General features: G+C 41.4%; 1 protein-coding gene across 1 annotated transcript; it reads left to right on the top strand.

The window, feature by feature from the left end:
• The first annotated feature begins 818 nt into the window (after positions 1–818).
• Positions 819–12245, top strand: LOC139016769 (leucine-rich repeat-containing protein 37A-like). The gene is made up of 8 exons (XM_070424990.1): positions 819–868; positions 2665–2796; positions 3052–3179; positions 4000–4098; positions 10392–10429; positions 11742–11796; positions 11878–11978; positions 12093–12245. The coding sequence occupies exons 2-8, from the start codon at positions 2694–2696 to the stop codon at positions 12172–12174; spliced, it is 606 nt and encodes a 201-aa protein (XP_070281091.1). The 5' UTR covers positions 819–868; positions 2665–2693; the 3' UTR covers positions 12175–12245.
• The last annotated feature ends 8042 nt before the right edge of the window (positions 12246–20287 follow it).

The following is a 20287-nucleotide window of genomic DNA, read 5'->3' as shown; positions in this document are numbered from 1 at the left end:
TAAATGAAATCGTATAGTATCAACTCTTTTCTAACTGGCCTCCTTTATTCAGCTGATTATTTTAAGACTAGAGGCTCAGTGCATGAAAATCGTGCAATGGGGGCAGGGGGGCGGGGGAGTATCTCTCAGCCCAGATCCTGGTGGATGCCCAGTGACAGCTCCCTATAGGTAGTGGGCCTAAGCTAGCACTTGAACATCCTTAGCATTGCTGTGGAGGCAGGAGTGGCTCCCGCCACCACCACCACCACCACCGCTGTGTTCACCAGCCATGAGCCCAGCTTCTGGCTGAGAGGCATTCTCTCTGTGGGAGTGCACTGATCACCAAGGGGCAGCTCCTGTATTGAGCATCTACCCCCTGGTGGTCAGTGCACATCATAGCAACTGGTCGTTCTGCAGTTTGGTCGATTTGCATATTAGTCTTTTATTATATAGGTTTAGTCTATGTTGTTTTGCCTATCGATAATTCATGTCCTTTTATTGCTGAATACTATTCCATTAAAAATGGATATATCAGTATTTTTCAACATTGATGGCTATTTGACTTGTTCCAATTTTTGACTATTACCAATAAAGCTATTGTGAATATTTATGTACAAGTCTGTTTATGGAAATATACTTCAATTTCTCTTGATAAGTGCCTGAAAGTGGAATGGCTATGTCATACAGTAGGTGCATGTTTAAGTTTTAAAAAACAACTGTTTTCCAAGTAACTCCTTTGTCACTAATATAATTCTGTATGTTTCCATTTATAGTATCTTACCTAACCATTTGGCCTGCTGCCTCTGCCAATTTAAAAATCATATTGAGACTGTTGCAAAGACAGTCAAACTGAATTGTGAGATCGAATGTGTGACCGACACACCTTGTGGTGAGTCTCAATTGCCTGATGATAAACTTTTTAATTTTTATTTTGTTTTCATTTTTTATTTGTAATCAATGACGATACATTTTTAGGCAAATAAAGTAACTGTATTATTCTTATTCAATTACTCAGAGTTCAACTCTAAAATTTTAAGAACTTCTCTTTGCTAAAAGTCAGATGAAGGGAAGGGTATTACCATTAATGGCTACATCGTGTGTGTTGTGCTCTCTGCTGGGTGCTTTGCTTCCAAATGAGAACTTGTTCATTAGAGTGTCACAGTTTGTAAACTCTTTTGTATGCATTAGGTTTCAATTGCCCTTTGCAGTGTAGACAGATGAAGATACATTTTTATTTTGTTTGTTTACAAGTTTATGAAAAGAGTACAAATGATGCTGTTTTATGTAAGTTTTATTTGGAACCTGAGAGTTTTTGGATCCATCACCAGAAGCTGCTACCCAGCCCTTCTATGGCATGGGAGGGCTCTTTCTTTATAGACTGTGCAACTCTGAACTTGCTCTGAAGCACAAGGTGTTCTATCCACCAAACAGTCGTGTGCTTTTAAGTATTTTCTACACGTTAGGTTTATTGGCAGCTACTTGATAACTTCCCAAATGTGTTTTCATGCCCAGAGAGCTTAAATACAAGTTTCTATCAGTGATCTGTGCTACTGATATAGAGTCAGTGTTGCTTATTTTGAAAACAATGTTTTGACCAATGATATTACTCCCTTCTGCCCCAACAGTGGGCAGAACAGGCATTTTCATCTCCTTTTAAGGTGAGTGAAAACAAGACCAGAAAGGGCTGACAGCTGTCACCTCGTGCCCAGGTCTCCAGCTCCCAGTTTGGGGCTCTCCACAAGCCCATGCTCTTTCCCAGGACGTTACCTCCTTCTCTCACCCTTATCACAACCAGCAATACTTTTAATTCTTCTGAAAATTCTTGTGTACCAGCTGCACAATGGTGCACTTGACCTTCACACAGTCAGAATCTTTGGATGGTTCCCCAAGTACAGCTGAAAATATAAGAAATGACATGAAATGATCACAAAGTAGGCATCTGACAAAAGTTATTTTTCCCTTATGTATTTTAGAACCCCAAATATTATTCCATAGATTTATTGAACATTCCACAGTGGTACACAACCTGGCAAGTCTCTTAATGTACATCCTAGATGCCTGCCTATACCTTAAGCACAGAGTGAGGGTAGACTTTTTTTTTCTGTATAGAGCCGTCTGTTATGGGGCTGGCATATGTGGAAGCAGGGCCCAAGTGAGGAATCGGTGGGTTAGTGGAGAAGGGTGTGTACAGATGAGGACGTGTTAGCCGTGGGTGTTAATCGTGGTCATCTGTGATGGTAGCAAGAACACAAGCATTCTGAAGAGCGGAGAGAGGAAGGCTCAGGCCCCCTCTGCATCTGAAGCAGGACAGGATGGGTGCGTAAATGTGAGGAGTTCACAGTAGATCTGCAGAGCGTCTAACTGAGTGAGTCTTCCAGCCCTGGCTTTCCTCCAGTAACCGGCAGTTGGCCCTTGGGGACCAATGGAATAATCCTAAATATAGTCACCATATGTCATGCTATGGAATGTTCTAAGTAATTAACCACTTGAAAAAAAGAGACAGTTTCTCCTTTTGTTTTGTCGACAATCATAGATGTAAGTTGGGGTTTATATTTCTCTTCTCCAAACGGCACTCAGATACTTGCTGATTCCCTATATATTGGACTTGGATGTATGGCTGTGGACTGACAAATAACTATCCCGTGAGTCTTTCAATATCAAATTCGATTTCTTCTTTTTTGACAGATGAAGAACTCATAATAAAAGGACCGCTAATGAACACATTACTGGCCCGGCAGGACTCCAGCACTGAGCTGACCATTGAGCCAGAGAGGGCATCCTCAGTCAAAAAAGGCGACACTTCCGCATCCATTATGAGTGAGCAGCTAGACTTTAATGATAAAAGTGATGTTAATAGTGCACTAAATTACCAATTGCCTTATTTCTTGGAGGGAAATCTAGAAGATATAGAATCAACTTTATTACCATTCATTAAACTGCCTCTTTCAAATGTATATGATGCAGATATGTCCCTGAATCATTTGAAAAACAACAGATGAAATCCTTCTCTTAAACCTGAACTTAACCATTCAAGTTTCAAAAATTAACCGAGGAAACTCTTTTCTGGAATAGGCCTTCTGATGAGACTGCTCACTGAGCAGCAGGAAGTAAAGATATCCAACGCAGAGTGGAATGAGGAACAATGGAAAGATGAGAGGATGCAAACCCTCGGGAAGCAGGAAGAGAGGGTGTCTAAAGAGGTAAGGACAGGTCCTGAAACAACTGACCTGGACTTGTAGTCAGTTTAGGACAGTGATGGAGAACCTATGACACACCTGTCACAGGTGACACACAAACTCATTTTTCTGGTTGATTTTTCTTTGTTAAATGGCATTTAAATATATAAAATACATATCAAAAATATAAATCTTTGTTTTTCTATGGTTGCAAATATCAAAAAATTTCTATATGTGATACGGCACCAGAGTTAAGTTAGGGTTTTTCAAAATGCTGACTCGCCGAGCTCAAAAGGTTCGCCATCACTGATTTAGGACATGCCATGAAAGTACCCAGGTAGGAAGACCAGGAGCACCTCCTCTCAGTCGTGTCTTGATCATGTGACTTTGGCTTAGACAGTGATCTTCCACTTTGCTCATTTAGAGATCTGTGCCACTGTTCCTAGGGTACATGAGAAGAGGACCTAAATTCTAAAATAAACAAATTGTACAAGAAAATGCTAATGATCAGATTACATAACATATCAGATGTGGTATGTTCTTTAAAAACCTATAAGATTTGGTATATTGCTTAAGAACCATGTGGAAAGGTGGGGTTTTAGAGTAGTAGTTAAGAATAGCTAGCAATTCATTAGAATAGGCTAGAGAATAGTTAGTTTTTATGCTTTCTGTATCTTTGTGGGTTTTTTTTAATGTTGTTGTTGGTGTTCTTGTTCTTGTTCTTCTTATTCTCCTCCCCCTCATTCTCCTCCTCCTCCTCACCCTCCACCTCCTCTTCTTCCCCTCCCTTTCCACCGTCCCCTCTTCCTCTCCCTCCTCTTCCTCTTCCTCCTCCTTCTTCTAGCTCAGGCAAGAAGTGCCAAGATATAAGAAGGAAATCATCATTGCATCACCTGTGATTGCAGTAACAACGTTTTATTTTGTAGTTTTCTGTCTCCTTGTGGTAAGACAACAGTTAATTCAGATTTCCAATATATAGTCCATCTTTGAGGAGGTTCAGAACCCACAACCTGAAAATCAAAGCCACTGTCCTGTCTACTCCTACTTGATGTTCTTCTTTAGTCATGAGCACTGAGATATGCTTTATTCTTTTTTTTTATTACAAATTATATTCTTGGGATGTCTAAAGGAAGCCCACTCCTTGAAATCTCTGAAAATGAAATCAAGATAACAAGCCATTAGACCATTTTAAAAATATATATTTTTATTTTATTTTTTTAAAATATATTTTATTGATTTTTTACAGAGAGGAAGGGAGAGAGATAGAGAGTTAGAAACATCGATGAGAGAGAAACATCGATCAGCTGCCTCCTGCACATCTCCTACTGGGGATGTGCCCGCAACCCAGGTACATGCCCTTGACCAGAATCCAACCTGGGACCTTTCGGTCCGCAGGCCGACGCTCTATCCACTGAGCCAAACCGGTTTCGGCAAAAATATATATTTTTATTGATTTCAGAGAGGATGGGAGAGGGAGAGAGAGATAGAAACATCAATGATGGGCTGCCTCCTGCAAGGCCCTTATTGTGAGCAAGCCCGCAACACAGGCATGTGCCCTTTACTGGAATTGAACCTGGGACCTTTCAGTCCACAGGCCAATGGTCTATCAACTGAGCCATACCAGCCACTAGACTATTTTGAAACTTAAGTTTTATAGGCCTGATTTGATATGATAGCAAAATTTCTTCAACTCAAAATGTACGAGGTTGAGTTGATGTACTCACCTATTACTCTCTTCCTGATTTCTTACTTTGTTGGATAAAATGAGGAGAGATATAGAATCTCCAACCTCATGGAGCTATGTCACCCTAGCAGATGGGACATGGCATAATGATAAAAGTGTGATCTTGTCAATTCTTAAGGTATACTTAGCAGCTTTCTTCTCCAGTGTGTAAGGCATGGTGTTCGTAGGTTCAGTTAAAACACTGCAACCTAAATCCTGCATCAGGCTTCTCTAAAGCATGTCATGTTAGAGTCACCTGTTCCTAGAGCTTGTCTGTGTCCCTTTTGTTCAATTACATAATGGTGTACTTTTCCCTATAGGCAGATTGCTGACATTAAAAGAACGATTTTGTAAGCTGATGATCTTGACTCTACCCCATAAATCCAACATATTTTCTTTACCCTTTCAACAGTCATGACAGCCCTCCATTCCAGCCAAAGGCACCCCACACCATAACCTAGCCACACCAGCCCCATTCCCACTTTTTAAAATGCCTTTGCCAATCTAAAATTCCCTTATTGTGCTCTCCCTGGGGAAGTCTGGTGAATATCTCAAAAGCCAGCTCAGGTTCATCTTTCTTCATGAAGCTTTCCCAGAGTCTTCCAGCCATGCTGTTCCTAGTTTTTTTGTGAGCTGTGTCACTATTTTTCTTTGAGGTAATAGTAAGGCAGTTCCATCCCCTGAGAACTTAAAAATATGGTAAACAATTTTTAAAAATGTGCCTCCCCAAGAGAGAAATACCTGGGTGAACACATCATGGAGCAGAGCAGAGATGTGTAAAGACCAAGTGGCTTCAGACCTATATGTTCCTAAGACTTTTGAAATGTCACATTTTAATATTCTAATCTGTGGAAGAAAATGAAAAATGGGAATAGAAAAGCCACCTAATTATTTGAGAGGGAAAATAATAGCAGATTTATATTCTCATCTTAAACAAACATATTTACAAAATGTAAAAAAAAATAGAACCTGTATAAGTACTAGAAGAAAACAGAAGCAATATATTTATAATCTGGTGGTGGGAAACAGCTTTTTGAGCCTGATACCACAGGCAGAAACTTTGATAGATTTGACCACCTTGTCTGTGACACCATTAGCAAACTTAGCACTGGTTGATGCCAAGCACAGGATGAAGATGTTTCCATATACATGAGTGATTCAATCCCCACAATCCTGTGAGGAAGATAGTACCACCTTCTCCCATAGATGGAGATGGACTTAAGCTCCCAGTGGCAAAGGCAAAAGCAGGACCCTGTTCTGCCTGACTGCGAAGTCCGTGCTTCCTACTCCACTGTTCTGTGTCCTTAAAGACAAAAACACTGGGGCCATAGCCGCTGTTTCTCAGTAGTTAGAGCATCGGTGCAAGCACCGAAGGGTCCCAGGTTGATTCCAGGACAAGGGCGGGTACCTGGGTAGCAGGGCACCTGCCATGCAGGAAGCAACCAGTTGATGTGCCTCTGTCACATTCCTATTTCTCTCTCTTCTTTCCCTCCTGCCCCCTCCCTCCCACACTCTCTGAAAAACAATGGAAAAAATATTCTTAGGTGAGGATTAACAACAACAAAAAAGAGCACTGGGGAATATTTGAAACATTGAAATTCAGTGAAAGCCACTAAGGATTAAGTTATTTAATGTAAAAAGAGTTCCATAAATCAACAGGAAGAAGACAATCTAGGGTGGAAGAGGGCAAGGGCTGTGAAGAGTATGCTGTGTGTAGACATCTGTCACCCTATCTGTCCGTCTTCTCTTGGTTTATAGGGTGTGGATTTTATTAGCGAGGTCTTTGTCACCTCACAGTATGAAAGTAGTCTGATATTTTCTTCTAGTCCTTTTTGTAATATTTGTTTTTTTTTCTCAAATTAAAAAAAACTATCATTGGTTTTATTTGCTTTTCTTGTGGTTGACTGTTACTCCCCTACATGAAGATCCGATTGTCTTAAAATGTTTTATTGAAGATCTCATTCTTTCTTTACTGACCTGAAATCTGTGGACTCTATTCTGTTGACCCAGTTATCTTTTTTTGTACCAGTAGCAGTATCACTATACATATATTTTGATTGATTTCAGAGAGGAGGGGAGAGGGAGAGAAAGATAGAAACATCAATGATGAGAGAATCATTGATCAGCTGCCTCTTGCACATCCCCTGCCAGGGATGGAGTCTGCCACCCGGGTATGTGCCCTTGACCAGATTGGAACCCAGGAATCTTCAGTTTTCAGGCCAACGCTCTATCCTCTGAGCAAAACTGGCTAGAGGATATAATTGTCACTATATAATTCCAGTTCCTTTTTAAACTCCTTTTTGGAAGCTAAACTCCTCCTTTTTGATCTTTTTCATACATTTCATTGCATATTTTCTCTACCAAATGTCAGTTGGTCGGTTTATGTTTAAAAATCATCTTGGAACTTGAATAGGATTACATTGCACTTGTAGGTTAATTTAAGGAGAATTGGCATCTTTACTACCTTGGAGGAACATAGTACTTCACTTGTGTATTCATTCTAAAGTCTTTTAGAAGAGTTTTAATGGGTCTTAACATTTTTTGTTAAGTTTGTTTCTTTATAGATTTTATTGATACTGTAAATGGTCTTTCATTTTTTTATGGGATTTTAAATTTTTTTAAATACTCAAATCTTCATTGTTCAGATTATTACAGTTGTTTCTCTTTTCTCCCCCTATAGCTCCCCTCCACCCAGTTCCAACCCTGTCCTTTGCCCCCCACCCCCACTGACCTCATCCATAGGTGCATGATTTTTGTCCTGTTTCTTCTCACATCCCCTCCATTTCCCTCCACAAGAACAGTTAGTCCACGCCCTTTCTATGCCCCTGATTCTATTATAATCACCAGTTCATTCTGTTCATCAGATTATTTATTTACTAGATTTTTAGATTCACTTGTTGATAGATGTGTATTTGTTGTTCATAATTTGTATCTTTACCTTTTTCTTTTTCTTCCTCTTCTTAAAGGATACCTTTCAGCATTTCATATAATACTGGTTTGGGGGTGATGAACTCCTTTAGCTTTTCCTTATCTGTGAAGCTCTTTATCTGACCTTCAATTTTGAATGATAGCTTTGCTGGATAAAGTAATCTTGGTTGTAGATTCTTGGCATTCATCACTTTGAATATTTCTTGCCACTCTCTTCTGGCCTGCATAGTTTCTGTTGAGATATCAGCTGAAAGTCATATGGGTACTCCCTTGTAGGTAACTGACATTTTTTCTCTTGCTGCTTTTAAGATTTTCTCTTTGTCTTTTGCTCTTGGTATTTTAATTATGATGTGTCTTGATGTGGTCCACTTTGGATTCCATTTGTTTGAGGTTCTCTGCACTTCCTGGACTTGGAAGTCTATTCCTTTCACCAGATAGGGGACGTTTTCTGTCATCATTTCTTCAAATAGGTTTTCAATATCTTGCTCTCTCTCTTCTTCTGGCACCCTTATAATTCCGATGTTGGTATGCTTGAAGGGGTCCCAGAGGCTCCTTACACTATCTTCATAATTTTGGATTTCTTTTAGTTTTGCTTTTCTGATTGGGTGTTTTTTGCTTCTTCGTATTTCAAATCATTGGCTTGATTCTTGCGATCCTCTAGTCTGCTGTTGGAACTCTGCATAATATCCTTTATTTCAGTGAGTGTATGCTTAATTTCTAGTTGGTCCTTTTTCATACCCTCGATGTTCTCACTAGATTTCTTAAGGATCTCACTACATTTATTGGTGGTCTCTTCTGTCTTACTAAATTTGTCGACGGTTTCTAGAAAGTTCTTGAAAAACCTTAAAAGTGTGATTTTGAACTCTAAATCCAATAGTTTGCTTTCCTCCATTTCTGTCATGTTTCTTTGTCTCCACATTTTGGCTGCTTCCATGTGTGGATAGAGTGGCCTTCTGTGCTAGATGTCCTATAGGGCCCAGTGGCTTAGTCTCCCCAATTACCTGAGGTGGATATTCTTGGTGCACCCCCTTGTGGGCTTTGTGCACAGTCTTGTTGTAGTTAAGCCTCGATTGTTGTAGTTATCACTGGGAGGAATTGACTTCCAGACCAATTGGCTGTGAGAATCAGCTGTGTCTGCAGTGGGAGAACTTCTGTGCTGAAGACACCCTTCTGGGGCAAGACTTGCTTCCTTGGGGCTTTGGTGATCACTGAGTCTGCCCCCTGAGTGTGACCCTTATGGATCTGAGGAGTTGTAATCTGGATGGTCCCACTCTGACCACTGGGTACACTGGCTCTTGGATCTAAGGAGGTGCTAATTTAGCCTCTGCCTGAGGCTACCCAGCAGGAGCTACAAAGAGATCTGCAGATTCCCCTTCTTTTTGGGGGGGTTTGGAGGTGCCCAGATGAGGCCCAGCTGTGAAGCAATGCAAGCTGCTGTGGGGCCTTGGGCCTTCTCTTGCAAGTGCTGGGTCTGTCTGGCCCAGCTGCAAATTGTTGGGTAATTTTCAGATTGCAAAGGGCCAGGATATTCATATGCAAATCCTCTGCCTCATCCTGGGTGCGGCTGGATATCAGGGAATCAACAGGGCAGAGCAAGCAGCTATGGCTGATCCTCAGCCCTGCCCTAAGAAGCCCCGAATCTCAGTGTCCCAGTAATTGCTGCAAGCAACTCTGAGGGAAAGCCGCCCTCAACTTCCGAGTTTTGTCCGCTGCCAGACAGTCCAGTTTCTCCTGGTATGAGTCCTGGGTCCCCAGAAACTTCCCCGAACTGCAGTTCAGAGCAGTTGGGAGCTGGAGACTCTCTCCCGATTCAAAAAGAAAGCCACGTCCTCAGGTACCAGCACCTTTCCGTGCGCTAGAGCCTCCGTACCTCTGCACTTTACTTTCGCAGCTCCTCTGACTCTCAGTGTGCTTTTCTCTCTCCTTCTAGTTGTAGAATTTCCACTCAGCCAGCCTTCCTGTAGTTCTGGATGATGTCTGTTTTGTCTTTTCATTGTATTTTTGAAGTTGTTGTGGGAGGCAGCAATTTCTGGTGTTTACCTATGCCGCCATCTTGGTTTCTCCCCTATTTCATTTTTTATTAATTATTTGTGGTATGTAGGAAAGCTATTGAAATTTGCATGTCTTGATTTAGCCTTCTTACTGAGTTGTCATATTACTGCCAAAAAAATTTTAATCTATGCTTTTGGGCTTTTTAGGTTGTGCATCATCTCATGTGCAAATAGGTTTTGTCTCTTTCTTCCCAGTACTTCATTTTTCCTATTACATTGATTAGGACCTCCTCGACAATGATAAATAGTAACAGAAAACAGAGCTGCTGTGTAGGTTTCGGGTAGATACTTTCATTTTCTTTGCTACTTCTAAGAGTTTTTATTGGAAATTATGTGCTGAATGTTATCTGAAACAGCCAAGAAAATGCATTGCCAGCTGCATGCAAGGTCCTAAGATAGGACTATGGAAGAGTAAAAGGACTAGGCAGAGTCTGTCCTCAAAAAGTTACCATCTCACTTAAAAGAGAAGGAATAAAGTTTTAGAAAGAGTGGTCATTGTATGAATAATCACGATGCTGTTTTCTTCCAAAATAGATTTTTCGGAGGAAGTTACAAAAAAGACGAAGCTCAAGGTAAATATGGGTCTGGAGATTTTTAAAGTAGAATTTTATAAGGAAAGGACCTTCCTCTTTCTGTAAGCGGCCAGAGATGACCTCTGAAAATGGTTTATTATTCACTTGAGTCAGAAAACCTCACAAAATCATGGAAGTCAAGAGATTTAAACCTTTGTGTTCACTTTAAGGACACTCGTGAAAGTACACGGGTCATCAAGGGTATGCATATCTGAAAACCACCAAGCATCTCAAGGATGTCACTTTATAGGAGCAATGTGTGCAATTCTGTCATTACAGTGGTAGAGTTGGTAGACGTGCTCAGGCCAGAGAGAGAGAGGCTGGGTCAGGATTGGGTGCAGGTTGGTGACCCCAAAGAGTGCTGAATTTTTGCTGCTGTTAACATAAAAAAAACATTGTAAAGAATTTTTGTGAGTTTATTTGAGCCAAACTGTCGACATGCTGGGAATCAGAACCTCTAGGAATTGAGATAATGCTCCAAAGAATGGCAGGTTACATCTGTATTTATGCATTGCAATCAAAGGAAAGGGATGTAGGTGGATTACATGAAATCCACTGGTGATAGATTAAAGAGGTGGGATAAAGCAAAGCAGGAAAACCTCTGGGATAGGATAAAAAGTGAAATGGTGGACATGTGCTGCTTTTACATAGATGGACACAGGATAGTTCCACATCATTAACAGTTGACAATTAACTTGACAACATAACAATGAGGAAATGTCCTGGTGATATTTGTTGCACCCTGAAGGTCCAGAAAAAAGAGGAATTTACAAATTACCCAGACATTTCACAGATATGTTATCTTAGAGGTAAAAAGACAAATGGGCTCAGTAAAGATCTAAGTTGATCTTTGTCAGGGAAAATACTGGCCTAGGACATGACAACCCACTATAACCTGTTTGCAGTTAAATATTGAATTTTCAGACCATCTTTTGTGGTTACTTTAGGTCTCTGAGTCTGCAAGACTGCCATGCAGGCCTCCCCTGAGCTTTTCAGGTTGGCATGTGGCCCCTTTTGTCCACACTGCACATGCTTAAAAATGCAGTAAGCAACACTGAAAATCCTGCCTATACCCCATGCCAAGCCACATTCACAGGTCTCCCAGAGACATTGCAGGGCCATTTTAAACTGTCACAGAGAATTGGAAGCCCAGCACGCAAGGAATCATTTTCAAGGTCCCAGGTCTGTGGTGATTTTGCTCAGGAATATGGACCCAGGTATCCAAATAGTCCGAATAAGACCAGAACTATATGTGCGAGAGTCATGGAGAATGGCACGAATCACTAACTGTTGGTATGTATTTTCCTCCAAGCAGCTTTTTCTCCAAGTTCAAGACATCAAAGGCATCATCAGATATTGACATCGAGGTAAATTTGAGGAGGACAAAGTACTGTGGCGGGACAAAGCAGGGCAAATGTAGAGTTCATGTCTCACGATCTGTTTTCTAGGAACGTGGGTTTTGGAGAAAGCGGCTTCTTTGGCTAAAAAATATTTATGGAAGAAAGAAAAACACACCAAAGTCAGAGGAGCAGGAGGTCTTCCTAAAAAAGTAAATAATTGGGAACACTCAGAATTCTTATGTAAAATGAGGAAATAATGAATAGTTTAATTGTTCCTTTCAAGAGTCAAAACCTTGACCTTCTTCTTTTTCTTCTTACCCTAGGAAGCGGAGTACATCCTCCCCTTCTTTAACAAACATTGACTCAGAGTCAGCTGAGGACACAGGAGGGGAAAGTTCTACCTAAAATATCAAAATGAACGCCAACTTAAGGATGATTGATTATGGCTTATTAATAAAGCATCCCGGTGTGTGAAATTCGTGCATGGGGGGTGGTCGTGTCCCTCAGCCCGGCATTCACCCTCTCCAATCTGGGACACCTCAAGGGATGTCGGACATCCCTCTCTCCATCCGGTACCAGTGGCTCATAACCACTCGCCTGCCTGCCTGCCTGATTGCCTCTAAGTGCTTCCGCCTGCCACCCTGATTGCTCCCTAACCGCTCCCCTGCCAGCCCAATTGATGCCTAACTACTGCCCTGCTGGCCTGATCTCCCCCAGCTGCCCTCCCCCACTGGTCTCATTCCCCCCAGCTGCCCTCCCCTGCCAGCCTGTTTGACCCCAGCTGCCCTCCCCTGTGGGCCCAATCGCCCTCAGCTGCCATCCTCTACTGAGACCCGTCTCTTCCACTGGGACCCGCCTCCTTCACATGAGGTGGAGGAGATGCCGATACTGGCCTCCTCTGTGCCATGTGGAGGCATGGGAGTCCTAGACCTCACCACGTAGAGCGGCACTGGGCACGTGGCAATCTTTTGGTGGCTATCTTGTGATGGCCATCTTGTGATGACATCGCTTGCAAGGACGTGAGGACCACCTAGGCCAGGGGTGGGCAACCCCTGGCACGCATGCCAAACATGGCACGCCACTAAGTTCTGCTGGTATGCAAAACCCTCTCATAATCTTCCATTTACAATTTCTTTCTTAATATCGACTTTTTTATTTTTCAGATAAATTCAGTGTAGGTGCATCTTAGATAAATAAACAATTTAACATAGTTATCTTTAAGACCATAGACATGGATTGACGAGAGAGGGGAAGAGCAATTTCTATGCCTCTGCCTTAACTCTTCCTGCCTTCCTATATCCCACCAGTGTTTTGGTTTCAACCATATACGATTGTGACTCTTTGTTCTCACTGATGAATTTTGTTAAGTCTCCTAATAGGAATAGTCTGACGGATGAAAGTAGTAGCTCGTGCATATCTCTGAAGGTCACAAAATATAAACCTGATGTAAAATCTCTGTCATCAGTGATACAGCAGCAAAAGTCCCACGGATAATATCAGAGTCATAAAGTTTTCAGTCAGACTATCAGTGTACATGTATACATTGAAAAATAAATGTAGCCCGGACTGGTTTGGCTCTGTGGATAGAGCGTCAGCCTGTGGACTGAAAGGTCCAGGGTTCGATTCCGGTCAAGGGCATGTACCTTAGTTGCGGGCACATCTCCAGTTGGGGGTGTGCAGGAAGAGGCTGATCGATGTTTCTCTCTCATGGATGTTTCTAACTCTCTATCCCTCTCCCTTCCTCTCTGTAAAAAATCAATAAAATATTAAAAAAATATATATGTGAAAAACACCGGAGTTTGCTGACTCGAACAACTACTTCAAAAATACAAATAAAAGACAGAATGGACATCATCCAGAACCACAGGAAGGCTGGCTGAGTGGAAATTCTACAACTAGAAGAAAAGAAAAAAGCACACTGAGGCTCAGAGGAGGCCCAGTGCGGAAGTAAAATACTAAAGTGCGTAGTGCATGGGGAGCAGGCTGGCGGCTGAGGGCGCGTTTGTCGTTTTCAATCAGGAGGGAGTCTCAGGCTCTGAGCTCCAGTTCCGGGCGGGTCTCTAGGTACACAGACTCACACAGGAGAAGTGCAACTGTCTAGCATCGGTCAGAACCCGAGGGCAGCTTTCTCTCCTTGGGGCTTGCAGTGATTCTCAGGACACTGAGAAGCAGAGCCTCTGAGGGCAAGACTGAGAGCAGCCATAACTGCTAGTCCCACCCTATTGATCCCATGGGACCAAGCCCTGCTGGGAGGCTTTTGCTGGATAGCCACAGGCAAAGGCGAGATTAGCACCTCCCTAGAGATTCAGGAGCCAGGAAGCCCAGAGGTCAGAGTGGGACCATCCAGTTGGCAGCTCCATGGGACCATAAAAGACACACTCAGGGGGCAGACTCCGTGAGCACCAAAGCCCCATTGAAGCAAGTCTTGCCCCAGAGGGGAGTCTCTAGCACAGAAGTTCTCCCACTGCAGACACAGCTGATTCTCACAGCCAATTGGGCTGGAGGTCAATTCCTCGCAGTGATAACTACAACAATCAAGGCTTAATTACAACAAGACTATGCACAAAGCCCACAAAGGGGTGCACCTAGAGTGTCTACCTCAGGTAATTAGGACACTTAGCACAGAAAGGCACTCTATCAACACAACGAAGCACAAAACATGCAGAGACAAAGAAACAGGACTCAAATGACAGAAATGGAGGAAGGCAAACTGCTGGGTATAGAGTTCAAAACCACACTTTTAAGGACTTTAACACTTGGAGTGGGGGAAACGAGTTAAGTCGGCTCGCGTGAATTGCGCGTACTCCGCGGGAGCCGTCTTAACTCGGTTCATAGATTTGCGGTGGAGTGCGGGAAACGTGTAAACTCGGGCCGATTGTAACTGCGTATTACCAAATATTTGTTTGTTTGCCGTTCACAAAGATACCTACCTGCGTATGCGAACCGTTTCATATCCATTGGGGTAATAGGTATCATAAAAATCCCTGATTTTGCTCGGGAAACCTAAATAATTGCCCGTGCCATCTTATATTTTGGCGGGAAATTCACCCCACACCAGAGTGTTAAAGAACTGTCTAGAAGCCGCCGATAAATTTAGTAAGGCCCTCGAAAAGACTGGTGAGACCGCCGATAAATGTAGTGAGGCCTTCGAGAAATCTAGTGAGACCCTTGATGTTGTGATAAAGAACCAACTAGGAATTAAGCATACACTGACTGAAATAAAGAATATTATACAGACTCCCAACAGCAGTCCAGAGGATAGCAAGAATAAAGTCCAAGATTTGAAATACGAAGAAGCAAAAAACACCCAATCAGAAAAGCAAAATGAAAAAAGAATCCAAAAATATGAAGATAGTGTAAGGAGCCTCTGGGACCCCTTCAAGAGTACCAACATCGGAATTATAAGGGTGCCAGAAGAAGAGAGAAAGCAAGATATTGAAAACCTATTTGAAGAAATAATGACAGAAAACTTCCCCTACCTGGTGAAATAAATAGACTTCCAAGCCCAGGAAGCACAGAGAACCCCAAACAAAAGGAATCCAAAGGGGACCACACCAAGACACATCATGATTAAAATGCCAAGAGAAAATCTTAAAAGCAGCAAGAGAATAAAAGTCAGTTACCTACAAGAGAGTACCCATATGACTTCCAGTTGATTTCTCAACAGAAACTATGCAGGCCAGAAGAGAGTGGCAAGAAATATTCAAAGTGATGAATGCCAAGAATCTACCACCGAGATTACTTTATCCAGCAAAGCTATCATTCAGAAGTGAAGGTCAGATAAAGAGCTTTGAAAACCAGTTTTAAGTGCAAGAGAGAAAATAAACCCTTGCTGCTGAATAGAGAAGCCGTATAGCCTCAGAGGCCAACCCCAAAACACGGCCACCCAGAGTCTGAGCCACAAACTGACTCTTAGGTGAACACAAATAAGGCAATCTGGATCACAAATATGTCCTGCTTCAAAATCAGGACTGTGATTTACAACACGGAGGAACAGTGTATCGCAGGGAAATTCAACATTCTCCTGAATACCTGGCAGGACTAAGGCAAGCCAGGCTGAAGAGTAGAAGAACCGAAAGACCTTCACTACTGCAAATTTTTTCTTTTTTCGCCTTTTAACTAAGAAACCAATTTTTTTCTTTTTCTTATTTTTCCATCACCTGATTTTACCCTTTTAATTACTACGTTTTTATTTTTAACCAGTATTATTACTGCTATCATTTTACCATTTTTTAAAGTGCCATTTTATTTTGTCTTTATTTTATTTTGGGAGTAGTGTTCTCCATTCTATTTTCATCATTCCTTTAGCATCAATTTTCCCTACCTCAATTTTACCTCTATGCTAAAACCCTCTTCCTCACTTTTTCCCTTTTGGTGTCCTGTTTCTCTTACCCTATTCCTGCTTTAGATTTTCCCTATTCCGTCTTTTTACCCCCTGTCTATTTTCACCCTACTTATATATCCTATTTCCAATCCACTGCTCTAAACCCTTATACACCTATCCCTTATCCTTCTTCACTATCCAAATACTATTTCTCTTATCTTTCTATTGTTTTCTTGCTGTTTGCTTGATTGTTGAGTATATTGATTTTTTGTTTGTTTGTTTTGTTTTGTGCTTTTCTTTGCTTTTTTAGGACTGGTTGTGAGGTTGTTTTGCTTTTTCTTTTTATTTTTTTCTGCTGGTTTTCCCCCTCCCTCCCCTCCCCCACCCCCCCGGGTATTTTTGTGCTTCTATTTTCCCTTGACCTCTCTTGATATCATTGGTTGTTTGTAGTTTGCATTCATCTCCAGGGATCTGTTGCTGGAATTTGTTGGGATTAGTGGCAGTTCTATCAGAGTTTTCTCCTCATACAAATAATCTCTTCCCCTCTTCTACTTCATTCTCTTTTCGCTCTTTCCCCCCCCCCTCTTTTTTTCCCAATTTCATTTTTGCACTCCTTTTTTGTGATTTTTTTTGTTTTTCTTTTCTTTTTTCTCTTTTATTTTTTTCTCTTCTTTCTTCCTTATCCCCTAATCCTCTTACTTTGGGTGGTCACCTTTATTTGGGCTTGTTAATATTGTGAATATATTTGTGTTCAGTGCCTGGTACGTTGTGCCTTGTTGTGTTGTATTTTGTGCCTTTAAATCAACGCAGCAGATCCAAGCAACAGCAGCCTCCTGATCACCACACCCTCTGTCTGAGGAACAGCAGCTGTACGTGAAGCCTCCCCCCACTAGTCAGAAGAGCCACCACACCTGTGAACAGCACCCACCAAAGGAGCTGCTACCAACTGAGAAGCAGCTTCTATCGCAACCACAGCCCAAGGAGCCAATGCCACCCAGGGAGCAACCACTGAAAGACTCAACATCTAGATATGTCAGTGAGATCAAACATGGGAAGGCAAAGAAACCCACAAAGGAAAGAAAAGGAGAACTTGCCAGAAAAGCAGCTAAGTGAGACAGAGGCAGGCAACCTGACAGAAAAAGAATTCAGAATAAGTGTGCTAGCATGCATAAACCGGATGGAGGAAAAAATCAACAACATATGCAAGAAGCAAGAAGAAACAGATGAAAAAATCAATAACTTATGCAAGACCCAAGAAGAAATGAAGAGTGATATAGCTGCAATAAAAAACACCATTGAAAGCATCAACAGTAGACTAGGAGAAGCAGAGGACCGAATCAGTGAATTAGAAGACAAGGAAGCAAAACACACCCAAACTGAACTGCAATTGGAGAAAAAAATCAAAAGACAGGAGGAGACCTAAGGGAGCTTTGGGACAACATGAAACGAAACAACATACAAATAATAGGGGTGCCAGAACAACAGAAAGAGGAACAAGGATTAGAAAACCTACTCAAAGAAATAATATCAGAAAACTTCCCTGAGGTGGGGGAGAAAATAGTCACAAAAGCACAGAGTCCCAAACAAGGTGAACCCGAAAAGACACACACCAAGACACATCATAATTACCATGGCAAATGTTCAGGATAAAGAGAGAATCTTACAGGCTGCAAGAGAGAGACGGAAAGATACATACAAGGGATCTCCCATTCGATTATCAAAAGATATCTCAACAGAAACACATCAGGCCAGAAAAGAATGGACGGAAATTTACAAAGTGATGCAAAGCAAAGGACTGAATCCAAGAATACTCTATCCAGCAAGGCTAGCATTCAGAATTGAAGGGGAAATAAGAAGCTTCATAGACAAAAAAAAAAAAAAAAAAGGCTAAGGGAGTTTATCACCACCAAGCCAGCAATGAAAGAAATGCTAAAGGGACTGGTGTAAAAAGAAGAAATGAAAAGCTCAGAAAGAAAACAGCCACACAAAAAAAGAAATGGCTACAAACAAGTACTTTTCAATAATAACTTTAAACATAAACGGACTAAATGCTCCAACCTAAAGACACTGAGTGGCTGAATGGATAAAAAAACATGACCCATATATTTGCTGTCTATAAGAGACCCACCTCATTAGAAGGGACTCAAACAGACTGAAACTGAAGGGATGGAAAATATCTTTCAGGCAAATGGAAAGGAAAAGAAAGCTGGGGTAGCAATACTTATATCAGACAAAATAGACCTCAAAGTGAAGGCCATAACAAGAGATAAGGAAGGCCACTTCTTAATACTAAAGGGATCAATACGAGAAGATATAACCATTGTAAACAAATATGCACCTAATGCAGGAGCACCCAAATACATAAAAAAACTCCTGAAAGATATCAAAGGAGAGATCGACAAGAATACAATCATAGTAGGGGACTTTAATACACCACTGACATCACGGGATATCCTCTAGACAAACAATCAGCAAAGAAACAGCAATCCTAAATGTCTCACTAGATCAGATGGACTTAATAGACATTTTCAGAACACTTTACCCCAAAGCCACAAAATATATGTTCTACTCAAGTGCTCATGCGACAGATTCAAAAATGTTCCACATATTGGGTCACAAGCAAAGTCTTCCCAAATTCAAGAAGATTGAAATCATAAAAAGCATCTTCTCAGATGACGATGGCATAATATTAGAAAGAAACTACAATAAAAACAACCCAAAATACTGAAACACTTGGAAGCTTGCGGTGGGCACTTTCTGTTTCCCGCGACCCGCACGGGAAAACAACAGGTTCTTGAGCGGAGGAGCTGGGGATTAAGAAATTAAAGAAAGACCAAGATGCAGAAATAGATCTTAAGCTGGGGCCAGGTGGGCGCCATCCTCTCTGATGGAGAGGCAGCAAAAGCGGCTGAGCCACACAGGAGGTTTATTTTAAAGGCCTAGATTTACATATCTAGTTCCATCCCTGCCTGATTAACATGTCCAGCCTTATTGGGGAAGCATGTTCCCAGGGCGTGGCTGCCTATACTCTGAGTTCAGCTGATAATAATAAGAAAATGCCTAGGTGCCTCCCAGGCGGCCCTCTACATCTCCCCCGTTTTTGTTTTTTAAGCTACTATAATAAAAGTAAAATTTTAAACATTAATAGTAGGGCTCTAGAATTAAAACAATTGTAAACAATGCAAATGCAAAAACTAAACTACATACATGTTATCATTTTCAAAATTTGAACGTTAAGAACAAAACTGCTTATTAAATATTAACAAAACAATGCCAATGCAAAACAACAATATGAGAAATCAGAACTATGGACATATTAACATTTTTTCTACTAAATGAAAAGAAAAGTCTCTTTTGCTGCTGGTGTATATTTACTCAGAGTCCTTGGACTTGGCCGTGCAAGACTTTTCAGAAGACTGGCATCTAACAGATGCTAGCATGAGCAGGAACATGGTTGAAGAAGTAGCTTCAACTTCTTGCTTTTCCACAATCTGTTGCGCTTCAGTCACTAACTTCTTCAGATGACTCCATATTGGTACAATAGTCCCTTGCGTCTTTCAGTTTTCTTCTTCTTCCTCTTTGCTATCATTAGGGCAGTACTTATTCCTTGAGTGAATGGACACAGGAGCTTGTCTGAGTCCATTGTGGTGATGGATGTAACACTCTGGCACCCTAATTGGCTGCATTACTCCTTCTTCCTTGCTCTTGGTCCTGGGTAACCTGCAGCAATGGACAGGTACTGGCTGCTATCATGACAAGGCGTCCTCACCATCTCCATCTTTGAACTGTCTCTCCTGTCTATGTGGCTGGAGCAATCTGATCAGTTGGGATCTGTTGTTGCAGGAATCCACATGGACTGGGAGCTGTTCTTCTGAAATATACAAACATATTCTCGACCAAAGGTTAAGGGGAAAACCTTACTTGGGATCTTTTCTCTAAAATGATCTTCTCCTGGCTTTCCCTGACATCATATGTTTTTTCTGGGTGTCTCGCTGTTAGCATTAAATGAAAAATTTTATCTAAATGTAATTTAGTTATAGGATATTTTTCTTTACATGGTATTTTTCCACTATCCCCCCTTTTTTATTTAATTATAAGGAGAATTTTGGAAAATTTACAATGCAGTCTAGATAACTTTAAATTCCAACTTTTTGCAGAAAAATATGACTGCTTTAGGTTCATAGCATGTTAAGC

This window comes from Myotis yumanensis, unplaced genomic scaffold (genome assembly GCF_028538775.1).
Source record: "Myotis yumanensis isolate MYYU_CA2020_CCGP unplaced genomic scaffold, mMyoYum1.0.hap1 SCAF_9, whole genome shotgun sequence".
NCBI lineage: Eukaryota > Metazoa > Chordata > Mammalia > Chiroptera > Vespertilionidae > Myotis > Myotis yumanensis.
Note: the sequence above shows the minus strand (reverse complement) of the source record. Positions and strands in the feature narration are given on the sequence as shown.

Coding starts and splice junctions, on each gene's coding strand:
- LOC139016769 (XM_070424990.1), top strand. CDS start 2,694: ATGAACACATTACTGGCCCGGCAGGACTCCAGCACTGAGCTGACCATT. Junction 2,797..3,051: donor CACTTCCGCATCCATTATGA/GTGAGCAGCTAG, acceptor TTTCTGGAATAG/GCCTTCTGATGAGACTGCTC. Junction 11,797..11,877: donor CATCAGATATTGACATCGAG/GTAAATTTGAGG, acceptor TCTGTTTTCTAG/GAACGTGGGTTTTGGAGAAA.